Source organism: Myotis yumanensis, unplaced genomic scaffold (genome assembly GCF_028538775.1).
Source record: "Myotis yumanensis isolate MYYU_CA2020_CCGP unplaced genomic scaffold, mMyoYum1.0.hap1 SCAF_4, whole genome shotgun sequence".
Lineage (NCBI taxonomy): Eukaryota > Metazoa > Chordata > Mammalia > Chiroptera > Vespertilionidae > Myotis > Myotis yumanensis.
The window spans coordinates 76563478-76575858 of NW_027223755.1; the positions used below are offsets into that span (position 1 = coordinate 76563478).

At 41.5% G+C, this 12381-nt stretch overlaps 1 protein-coding gene across 6 annotated transcripts in view; it reads left to right on the forward strand.

Annotated features, from left to right (window-relative positions):
- MEGF10 (multiple EGF like domains 10) overlaps positions 1–12381 on the forward strand; it is a 369913-nt gene that overhangs the window by 301696 nt on the left and 55836 nt on the right. For all 6 annotated transcript variants that reach the window (XM_070412562.1, XM_070412566.1, XM_070412568.1 and 3 more), the window contains 2 exons: positions 6114–6360; positions 8254–8374. In XM_070412562.1, the coding sequence (XP_070268663.1) occupies positions 6114–6360; positions 8254–8374 (368 nt within the window). The remainder of the gene's footprint in view (positions 1–6113; positions 6361–8253; positions 8375–12381) is intronic.

Genomic DNA, 12381 nt, shown 5'->3' on the forward strand with positions numbered 1-12381 from the left:
CTGAACCCCTAGGCTTGCTCATGAAAGGTCTTATCGTATGTTGCTCTACCTTAATGGATCATATTAGATGAAAAACATAATTATGGGATATGTTTAACCAAAATCTATAATTTCACTACTTCAAGAGCAGCATAGTCTCCTGAAAAGTGCTTGGACTTTGGTTTTCAGGAAGTCTTAGACTTGAATATTGATGCCACCATTTATTGGTTGGGTGTTTATGGACATTTTACCAAAATGTTCTCATCCGAAATATGTTCAATGTGCTAAATGTGATCCTGACACCCACCTTGTTGGAATTGGTGTCTAAAGCATGGAGCACAGGACCTGGCACAGGATAAATGCTCAGCAGATCAAACCGTTTAAAACCTAATGTTTTGCTTGCTCTTCTCATGTGCCAAAAGGAGACACGTAGAAAATGTAGAACATCTAGTTAATCCAAAGGAATAAAAGAAAAATCATATATGCTCTTAAGATCCAGAGATACCCAGTGGTACCATTTGAAAATGGAGCTTTTCCATATCTGTCTGTCTCTGTCCCTATCTTCCTCATATCTCTCTTCTCCTTCTTTCCCCAGTTATTAGGTACAAATATTATAATTGCAGATATTTGGCCATTTTTTCCCCAAATTAATGACAGTTTAATCTGGTTCATTTTAATATATTGCTCAAATAGAATCATGTGGAGCATACTGTTTTTAATGTACTTTTTATAATTATGATATTGCTAACATCTTTCAAATTCATTAAATATTCTTCTGTAAAACCACTTTTAATTGATGCATAGTATTCCATTCATTATATGACTTTACCAAAAATAATTGTCTTCTATTACTAGAAAATTGGCTGGTTTTTAGTTTTTTGTTATTATAAAAGGCATTGAGATAAGCATCCTTATAGCTTTGGAGGGAGTAAAATGTAGAATACAGGCTCTGAAGACAGGTCTTGTGCCTCACTGCTCACTACCTGTGTAACTTTAAGCAAGTCATTTGGGACATAGTTCCTTCATCTAGAAAATGTAGATAATAGACCCTGGGTGTTTGGCTTAGTGGATAGAGCATCGGCCTGTGGACTGAACAGTCAAGGGTACATGCCCAGGTTGCTGGCTCAATCCCCAGTAGGGGGTGTGCAGGAGGCAGTCAATCAATGATTCTCTCTCATCATTGATGTTTTTATTTCTCTCTCCCATTCCCTTCCTCTCTGAAATCAATGAAAATATATATATTTTAAATGTAGATAACAGGACTCTGTCAGGTTACTGTGCTTTAGAACAGTGGCTATGGGTGCACTGTAACTATTATTAATTAATCATGATAAATTGTTATTGTCTTTACACACATACATTTATTTATTTTGGAAAAATACCAAAAGAGGAATTTATGAGTGAAGGGCTTTAGATACACTTTTCCAGACTAATCTATAACATGGATGTGGTAACCTGTTCTCCTGTAGTACAGCCTAAGAGTGCTGGTTCTGCCCACCTGGTGTGGCTCAGTGGTTGAGCATCGACCTATGAACCAGGAGGTCATGGTTCAATTCCTGGTCAGGGCACATGCTAGGGTTGCAGGCTTGAGCCACAGCTGGAGCTGTGCAGAAGGCAGCCAATCGATGAAGTTTCTCTCTCATTGGTGTGTCTATCTCTCTATCCTCTTCCTTCCTCTCTAAATATCAATAAAAACATATTTTTTTAAAAACAACAAAAAGAGTGCTGGTTCTCACAAAAAGGGAAAGGTTATCATCATCACTGTATCAGCCTCATCTTTACCATTACCTTGCTTCATGCCTTAGGTTGTGTAGTCTTGTGTTTGATATCCCTGAAATCAGAATGCATCTAACCATATTGTCAGCAGGGGCTGCCATGACATGGTAGTACGAAACCTTCTGTTAACAACTGCTAAGGTCAAGAAAGGGTGTCAGTATGTCTAAATGCCTATGAAATTCAGTCTTATTCGAGAGATATGAAGAGATATAAGTGGATGTCATAGAATTTATATAATGCTCTTTTCAGAGAGCATCTCAGATTGGGTCTCAGAAATGTACCTGAAGGCCTGAGGTATCTGGGCTGGGCTTGGAAGACTGGGGAAGACAGATGGAGGGAGAGGGCATGTTTAATATCTTTACTCTACTTATTTTTATACTTCCTTCTTGTTGCATGTGGTTAAGAGAGATGATAATGGCCATGATGCAATAGCGTAGAAGCCCAAGAAGGTGTTCATAGACATTTGCTATTTAAAGGCCTTTTGGCAGTTGCATGTATCATACTCTCTGAATGTAATACCTCCTGCAGCCTCCCTCCCCTGTTAGTGCCCCCTCTTTGTAGGTACAAATCCTCAGTCTTTACCTAAATATGGCACACTCTGCTTTTAAGTCCAAGCTTAGATATTGTTTTAGCTGGGACGCCTTTCCCAACTCACCAGCGCTGGTTAAGTGTCATTTCCGTGGTTTCAGTTGCCCCTTGTCCATATCCTTACCTGACTGCTTATCCCAGGCTGTCTTACTGCCTAGTAACTTGATGCCATTGCCACTAAGCTGTAAGGTTGTAGAAGCAGGCGCTCTTTCGTTCTCCTATCAACTCTAGGCCTAGTACCGTGGCTGGCACACGACAGGTACTCAAGTTATCAACTGAGTGAATTTCAGCACCCAGCCCACGGATCCAACCTGTGGTGACTGTGCCATAGGGCTGCAGGGGGAGAGGAACCAGTGCTCTACAAGGTGTCGCTAAGGATTGCAGTGGGGACTGTAGTATAAAATTCCTTTTATTTCCAAGTCATTATGAGAGCTTAATAGAGCGAGCTGTCTGTGCTCACGTCTGAGACCCTTATGAAGCGTCTCCTGACACATCTGCAGGAGTCTGGGCACACCGCATCCGACAGCCCACTTCTGGCTGTTAGCACAGTAAGAGCTGAAAATGAGTCCTCGCTCTCTTACTTGCATTTGGGTTTTTTCAATTTAATCTGAATCAAAATCTTGTTCATTTACCTTTTGCTTTTATGATAGTCAAGCTACTTCAGTGTTAACTACATTTTCTTAAGTGGTCAGTGACCAGCCCAGTCACTGTTTCTTGAGAAGCAAAACACTTCCCCTTTGAGATCAGAGCGAGATGTTAAGTAAAATGAATCAGATGATTTGAGTTCAGATTCTTTCAAGACTGCCTTTCCAGGCACAGTACTTGAACTCAGGATAATTGGTTAAGCTTGGTGCCAAACATAAGGAAGCCATTCTGCCTATTGTGTAGGAACCAGGGAAGAAAGCTGGCTTTTGTGCAATGAACCGTGTCACTCCCTGGGATCCGTTGAAAAATGGATGCGTTGACGTGGTTAAATATGACAAATGAAGAAAGGAAGGAAGTCACAGTGATGCCTTAATTCAAGCCAGGCTTCTGTGTCCCACTCTTCCACTTCTTGACTGTTTGTCTGTAAACTTCTGTATGTGGATTTCCCCCCAGCATAGCCCCTGTTGGTGACCAGTGAATACATTGTGAGGCCCATATATGAGGGGCCTTTTAGGGAAACACAGCCCCCATGTATCAGGGGCCTTTTAGGAAAATACAGCCCGAGGGGAGAAGCTGTCACTTCAAAGCATACCACAGTGCTTAGATAGAGCCAGGAAATTCACCATGTCTGCATGATAATATTCCTTTAAAAGCCCAAAACCCTTTCTTTGATGCTGCTAGTTATCAATCCCTGCTATATACTTGCTTCTATCATGAGATATATTTAGGCTTTTCATTTTTGTTTTTGAATTGAATCCCAAGAAAATAGAACTGGTCTCTCTCTGCCTGGCTGTTCTGCTGGGGGAGAAGCAGTTGAATGGGATGTGGAAATGGGTCAGAGGAGAGGAGAGACCAGCTCTGACCCCTGCACCTTCTTCCTGCCACTCACCTGTTGTTGTCAAACATTCTGCAAAACACATGGGCTCAGCCCACGCTTACACAGTGTCACAGTGGGGAACCAGCACTCTAACTCATCATGATTTTTTTTAATGCCTTTGACATCATCTTGGTGCCCTTATGAAGGTAATTGTGTTAGCTAAAATTATTTTTTGTGTCAATCAATTAATCCTCTATTATACATAAGGGGAGAAAGTAGGTATTTAGTATCTGACGCTCCTGGAAGTTGAGAGGATATGGGAACTTGGAGAGGGTTTAGCAAAGAAAATGAGTGAAATTGAATAAACTTAAAAAAAAATAAGTGAAAGTATTGGGACTATAGTATCTAGTCTAGCAAGAGCAAGATCAAGGATGCATTCATATTCCAGGGATAAGATCATTTATAATATGGAGAACAGTGGTGAACTGACTGTACTGTAAGGAGGACAGGAGAAAAAGGGATCAAATTACAGGATAGCAGATTTGACTTACGTGGAATGAAGATTTTTTCCTTACTCTTAACATCAATGGGCCAGGGAACACATCGTAAAGGACTATGGAATTCATTTTAGTGGGCCTTAAAAACAGGATAGATTCTCCCTGGGATCACTGAGAGGATGTAAAGGAACATACAGGTAATTAAAAAAATAAAATCCTAGATTGAAAGAGTTAGAATTGAAAAAAAAAATTCTTTATCCTTATCCATAAGCAATAAAAGAAACAATTCATATGAATAACAATTAGGCTTAAATCTCATCTTGGAAAGACCACCTAATCTTATTTTCTGAAAGAACATTGTGAGTTCTTAGGTAATTGCTTTCTTGATCTGCTTTAGGCTCAAGAATTCTCTCTCATTGTTTTTAATTGTGTTAAAGTATGTTTGCTAAAGTACTAATGAGACCAAAGCCATACTGATTAAAAACAGAAATTATTCAATTCAACCTTTTGATAGTATGGAATGAAAGGTAGGTTCTCATATTGGAAGATGAATCCTGTATGTCTAATTTGTTGTTTGCCTAATTTTCGTTTGTTTTCTTCCTCAATAGTTCATTTCAGGCCTGTTGAAGTTATAACATTTTTATGAAATGAAACTTTTTTTTCCATAAAAGCAATTTATCCTAAGAGCTCTAGGCAGGGTGCATCTTCCCTTGTGATTTTTATAGCATCTAATTAATAAATAAATGCACGACTGGCTAAGCAATGCATATGAAGAGTAGGTTTTGCTTATAATCACCCTTTATAATTTTTAGACTGTTTGGGGTTGAGGTTTTTTTCCCTTCCCCACTCCCCTTTTCCTACTCATTGACTTGAATTACAGCCACTCTTCCTTTTCTTTGCAACTGTACTTTTAAATCTATCTTTCAAAAGTTTTTTTCTGCCTTTGGCTTACCTGGTTTCATGTATTTATTTCGTTATTTACTGTCGATTTTCTGTTTCATTGTTGTCTTATTTTTAAAATAAGTCAATGAATTTAAACATTTTAGTCAAAAATTTTCCTGCCTTTTCTGCTTATGTCCCAGTCACACATATTTTGATAGATACTTTGAAAACAGATCAGCTTAGAGAGAGCTCAGCTCAAACCCAGAGCAAGGCCAGTCCACTCCTCCACTCTGCCTGTGGGTCCCCTCTTGGTCTTCATGATCACACACTGAGGTCAGGCCCCTCACTGACCTGACCTCCTGCCATTCCTCTCGCCTGGTACTCCTGCCTCTCACTGTCAGCTCCTTTCTGCCCTTTCCTTACACCGTAGCCAGTGACCTTACTAGGAGCCATATCCGCAGTGTTCCTCGTTGCTTAAAATCCTTTACTACCACTTCCTTGTCCAAAAGATGCAATCCAACTTCTTAGTGTGCATAAACGCCCTGTATGAGCCGACCATTGACCATTCCCACCTGCCTGGCCAGCCTCATCTTCAAACCGCGCCCCCACACACGCACCCTCCCCTAGCCAACCACTCTCACACCAAACTCCACACTCGGGGGCAGGGAACAGGCTGAGCAAGGCATGGAGTGGAACATGTAGCTGAGCTTCAGCAGTGGAGTGATGGGAAGTGGCGCACCTAGTGCTGAGCATCGGTGTGTGAGGCATTGCCCTGGGTGGGTGCTGGGGCCCTGACACCCAGCTAAGGAATGGCGGTGGAGGGGTCATTAAGCCGTTTTCTCTGAGGAAGAAAGGAAAGCTGATTCTGAAGAGGTTGCCATTACCCTGCCCACACTCTGATGCCCTCGTGTTTCTTTCCTCCATCTCAGCCTGCGATGGCGATCACTGGGGGCCGCACTGCAGCAGCCGGTGCCAGTGCAAAAACAGGGCCCTTTGCAACCCCATCACGGGGGCCTGCCACTGCGCCGCGGGCTTCCGAGGCTGGCGCTGCGAGGAGCGCTGCGAGCAGGGCACCTACGGGAACGACTGTCACCAGAGATGCCAGTGCCAGAACGGAGCCACCTGCGACCACGCCACAGGAGAGTGCCGCTGCCCGCCCGGGTACACCGGAGCCTTGTAAGTGACAGACCCCTCCCTGCACTCATGCTGCTGCTGCCATCTTATTCCTGTGCTTCTGTTTCTCTTGCTGCCTGAGGAGTCACTGAGAGGGCAGGCATCCAGGCACAGAGGTGGGATCAGCAGTGATGGCCACCAGGTGATCCTGCTGTTTGACCCTTGAGCACCAGAGCCCAGCAGAGTCTCAGGGCCAGTTTCCATGCTTTGCTTTGAGCAGAACAAGGATAGAGCGGGCCAGGATGTTGGGCTGGATGGCCAGTTGCGGGTTGCTGGGGCAGAGTTGAAGTTCCGCTTTGATTCTCCCACAGTCACATTCCTTTTACACCACTGGTGCTAATGGTCCACGTTTTCCTGTTCGTGTGGCAAATTAATTAGCTGGATAAAACTGGATGGGTTCAGTGCCTTAGAAAAGAGGAAAGGGAGAAGTTGTTAGAAATAGCCCAGGATAAAAGGAGAACTGGGTTAATTAATGCCTATAGGTACGTATGTTGCTTTGTGAATATAAAAGTCTATGTATCACATCTGTATAGGATGGTTAACTGCTTCCGGAGAACAACGAAGCAACTACTTAGCCTCCACTGTCTTTTGTGGGAAGGACATTTCTTCGCTTTGTACAGGTGGTCCCCCCCAACTTAACAATGCTCCAACTTAACGATTTTCAAATTTAGGCTGGTGTGAAGCGAGACACATTCAGTAGAAACCACACTGTGAATATTTTGAATTTTGATCTTCTCTGGGACTGCTGATGTGCTGTGGTAGTCTCTGGTGACGCTGGGCAGTGGCGCTGAGCCACAGCTCCCTGATCACGAGGGTAACCTCTGGTACTCTAGAGCATGTTCATTGTGTTAGGTGATTTTGCCCAACTGGAGGCTAATGGAAGTGTTCTGAGCACATGTAAGGTAGACTGCGCAAGCTATAATGTCTGGTAGGTTAGGTATATTAACTGCATTTTGAAGTTATGTTTTCAATTCACGATGGGTTTATTGGGATGTAATCTCATTGTGAGTTGAGCATCTGTGATAGCAAACAGAGTAAGAGGCAGAATTTGCCAAAAAAAAAAAAAAAAAAAAAAGTAGGAGATGGAAAAATCTTGTTCCCTTACTGAGAAAATTATAGTTGTAAATCATAGAACTAGAACTTGGGGGAAAATGGGGCTGATTAGGTAAATACTTCCCGCTGACAGTATTGGTGCTATAAAGTAGAGCTAGAGAAAAAGTGCATTAGCCTAGAAAGCCCTAATTTTCAGAAGAATGAATGACCATCCCAAATGATTTAATTGTTAATATTGCTTCTATGGGTTTTTATTAAGGCCACAATTGAATAGGTCTTTGGAAACTTGGAGCAGTTTCACCAGAGAGAAAAAATGACAAAGGCTTAGAGAAGAAGGTTGGTTCACACAATATGGCACAGAAGGTTAAAGGCATGGAAACCGGTCCATCTGAAGGAGAGGGTGCTGAAAATTGTTTATGAAAAATATGTGCACAGAGTGGAGATGTGCAAACATTTCAATCTCCTTCAAGGTTAGAACAAATGCACAAACAAAAGTAGATTTCCAGTGTAGCATGTGGGCTTTATGAAAGTTACATGGAAAGTTCCTGACACCAGGAGTGCTTTGCCAACCCGAGTCGTTCTTGGCACGCTCAGAGAGGACAGATTCTCCTCAAATTGAAATGGCTTCATCAGACAGTACCCTAAAACAAAAGGAAGGACCAGGTGACCCCTCAAAGACCCTTCCAGCCAATATGATCAACGCTGTCAGTGTTAATGAAACGAACAATGTTGAACAGAGAAAGCTGGTCTATTTTAGGACTCTGGGTGCTGTTGTGTCTGTGAACCTAAGGGCCGTGTGGTGGAATAAATAATGGTACCCTTTGTCACCCATTAATCCCTCAGCTGTGAGGATCTTTGTCCCCCTGGCAAGCATGGTCCACAGTGTGAGCAGAGATGCCCCTGCCAGAATGGAGGAGTGTGTCATCACGTCACTGGGGAATGCTCCTGTCCTCCTGGCTGGCTGGTAAGCTCCCTTCCTCCCTCCAAAGTCCCCTGCTTCAGGATACTCAGGTGAAAACGCACGTGGAGGACTTTAGCACAAAATAAAGTTACACTCATGGTTAAAGATTCCAAAACTGGAAATACCCAACCACTTCAAAGCTGGGATGCTTCAGTCCAAAGATGGCAGAGGGTGATTCAATCCTGAACTTGAAGTGCCGTAAGGGCCCTCATGGAAAAGATAGTAGGCCATCTGTCCTGCATTTCCCCTCAGGATATAAAAGGGAAACATCTCATCTTACATATGGCAGCCAGAGCTGTTAAACACTGTACATTCTTAAATAATCATTTTCATAATTATGTTCTGTTGATCACTATTGTTCTTTGAGACTGTTATTTTCAACAGAATAAGTGTTATATGAAAAAGTTATCTGGTCATATCAATCTGGAGATACTTTCAGGGAAACCAAATTTCCCAAGTGTTGCAGAACTCTTTAGAGCAGTGATGGCGAACTTATGACACGCATGTCAGAGGTGACACGCAAACTCATTTTTTGGGTTGATTTTTCTTTGTTAAATGGCATTTAAATATATAAAATAAATATCAAAAATATAAATCTTTGTTTTACTATGGTTGCAAATATCAAAAAATTTCTATATGTGACACGGCACCAGAGTTAGGTTAGGGTTTTTCAAAATGCTGACACGCCGAGCTCAAAACATTCGCCATCACTGCTTTTAGAGCCTTTAGTATTATAATACAAGAGGAAGCTATAACCTACCACAATTGCCATACTTTGACCTGATACTCTTTCTTTATGTGGCATCACACAATCTTAATGTGATGTGCGATGCACAATGTCAAAACAGGCTTACTAGCTAGATTTCTCTGAAATGAGGAAATAACATTGGTTCTTATTCCTCTGAGTTGGTTTGTGCATAAGTCTGCTGGAAGGCTGAAGAGTGAATGACCAATGTCTGCTTCCTTTATTAGCAAACAAAAAATAAAAGAGCAATTTATTTCATGATCATTTTCTATCCCCATAAGGGTGGGAAGCTGCTCTTGTATAGTGAAATGACTTCTTAATTGCCAAATCCATTCTCATTCCACTCTTCTATTCTCATTAGCTTCACTTCTCCAAAACTTTTGACACTGCTTCTCATCCACTTCCCTTTGTTAATCTCTTTTTCCTCCATTTCCCTGATAACCCTCTCTCCTGCCTTTCACTAAAGATCTCCTTTCCTCATCCTCCTCCTCATACAGATCACTTTATTGTATTATTCTCTAGGTTTCAGTCTTGTCCTTCTTCTCTGTTCTTGGTATAAGTCTCTGAAAATCTCATCCAGACCCATGGCTTTGACAATCATATATTGATTTTCCCAAATCTTAACTTGCCTAGACACGTGTCTATCACTATCCTGTTAGACACACCAACCTAGATAGATTATTATGTATGAAGCCACCGTCTGTCTAGGTGATGCCCAAGCTGAAGGCTTAGGAGTCAGACATGGGATGGAATTGGTTTGGTATTACCCTTGTTGTAGGCATGGAGCAAAGGAGAACTGGAGTCTAGTTCCCAGAAAAGTCATGGGAAGTAAGGGAGAGGTCAAGATGTTCAGACCACTGGGACAAGTGGAAACCAAATACCAGACCCAAGGTGAGAGTTAGAAATGGTAAGCAGGCAAGATAAGGTTTGATTCTGGAGGCAGAGCCTGGAGAAGTTCCATGAAGTGGTAAAGTGAGAGTGAGGGTCCTTTTTTTGGGCACTGATGATAAGGTGAACAAGGGATCATGGAAGGAGCACTGAGGTGGTTCAAGCAGGCCCATCAAAGTCAATATTAATAAAACCAAATTTGTACACCCAAGCCTTTCTTAAGCCTACTCCTCTTCTACTTTAAGAAAAAAAAAATCTTAGTTAAAACCAGTATTTCTCTTAGTGGCCCAAGGTAGAAATGTTGATTATCTGTGAATTATCTTTGACTCTTTATCTTCTTTTACTTCTTATATCTAGCCTTTTGTCAATACTGGTCATTGCTTTGTCCTTGATAGGGGAAGGATTTTGCTGGAGAGAACTATGTGTTCTTTGAATGAGAAGCTGTAGATTTTATACCTCTGGGACTTTTGTTAGACATCAAATGTTGAGTTGCTTCATCTGAGATTGAAGCTTTCTTCTTGGTTGGGGTGGACATGATACAGTATAGTGGTAACCACAGGCTTTGACTGTGAGTCCCACCCAGTAGGTGGGCAGGTGGCCATCTCCATCAGCCCAGTGGAGCCTCCTCTATACTCTGGGCCCCCTATCTGTTTTTGTATGGAATGCTTCGGGTCATCTTTCTCTGTGTGTAGTTGAGCTTCCATCTTATAATTCTTTTTTAAACATTTTATTTGTGCTATCATCCTAGGTGCCTTTCAAAGATGAATATACCTTCCTATTACACACACACATACACATATACACACACACACACACACACACACACATATGTCAACCAGAATTAATGTCCTACTTAAAGCTGTTTGCCCACATTAATCCTTACTCATAAACAACATTTCAACAGCATTTCTGAAGCTTATGTGGGATTGTTACAAGCCGAGTAGTTAGAGTAAGTCCCTGAGAGAGTAGAATTGTCACCAGAACCCCTGCTTCCCACAGATTGATCCTTTGTGTATTATTCCTTCAGTCATGTTTATACGTTGTGCTCATGGAGGGATTAGAGTTATTTTTACATCTGTCCCCCTCACCACATTGTCAGTTAATAAGGGTTGTGACCTTATCTTTGATTCTCAGAGTTCGAGTGCTGTGCCTGGCACATGATGATTCCCAGTTAGGCATTGATTTGAATAATCTCTCAAATGTTTTCTTGGTTCCAAGAGTCTGTGGAAGAACTTTCTCTGTTTGTAGGTAGACAGAAACCACCAGAGGAGACTTAATTAGCACACCAACTGCCTTTGTGGGTAGCCAAGAGTTAGAGGAAATGTATTTTCTTATGCTCTCCAGAATAAACATTTACAAAACCATCTGGTGCTCACTAGCCTCCAATTTCAGAGTGCCCACAGTCTGCCTTTTTTTTTTGAGAGAGAGAGAGAGAGAGAGAGAGAGAGAGAGAGAGAGAGAGAGAGAAGGAGAACAAAACAACAGCTTCCAACAGTTAAAAACATTTTAAAAATTCCTGTAATTTGCAATATGTTGTTTGCTCCAACAAAACCCCAATAAACAGATAAGCTACAAGGCCAAGTGAAGTAGAAAATAGTAGAGTATTTCCTAGATTTATTGGTACAGTATCTTTATTCTTTTCCACATAGAATAGGAATAAATATGACAAGATGGACAGCCTCTAGGGTGAGGACACATGTCCAAGTTACTCTTGATTTTTCTTACCAGGAAATAAGGTTTCCTATTGATCTTGGCCCAGCAATGTTTGTTGAATCTGCTGAAAATAGAAGTGTTTTTCTTCTGAAATAAAATGTCTAGGTTCATTCCTTTAGACATATTTCTAAGGTGATGTTATTGTTAATTCAGGTACACAAACCTTCAGTCTTATGTTATGCTACATTACAAGAAAGAAAGCCAATGATAATGTGTATTTTCTCCAGAACATATGGTAAAGCACTTGGATATTTCATTTGCACCAGATGTTGCTGTTTATGTAATGGATGCTCAATAAGTATTGTTGACTTATTGTACTTGTAAGACACAAGGAAGAACACTTAGAAGGATTTATAAATTCCATAGGTTACCATAATAATTTGATGTGACTCTATCTTAAGCTTTAGTTTTGTAATATGGGTGGGTATTTCTTCAGAATACTATTCTGCCACCTTTGAATGTGTCTTGACATTTAGGCTTACCGAGTAAATAAGTCAGTTTAAAATTTCTAACATTTTTTAAGATGATGAATCTGTGTTCTGAAATCCCCTAAATTTCTTGCAGCTCTGTTCCCATACCCCTCCTTCCCTTTCTGTTTCCTCTCTTTCCTCCCTCCGTCCTCCTTTGGCCCTTCCCTGGCTGGAGGCCCATCTAATTTCCCAAG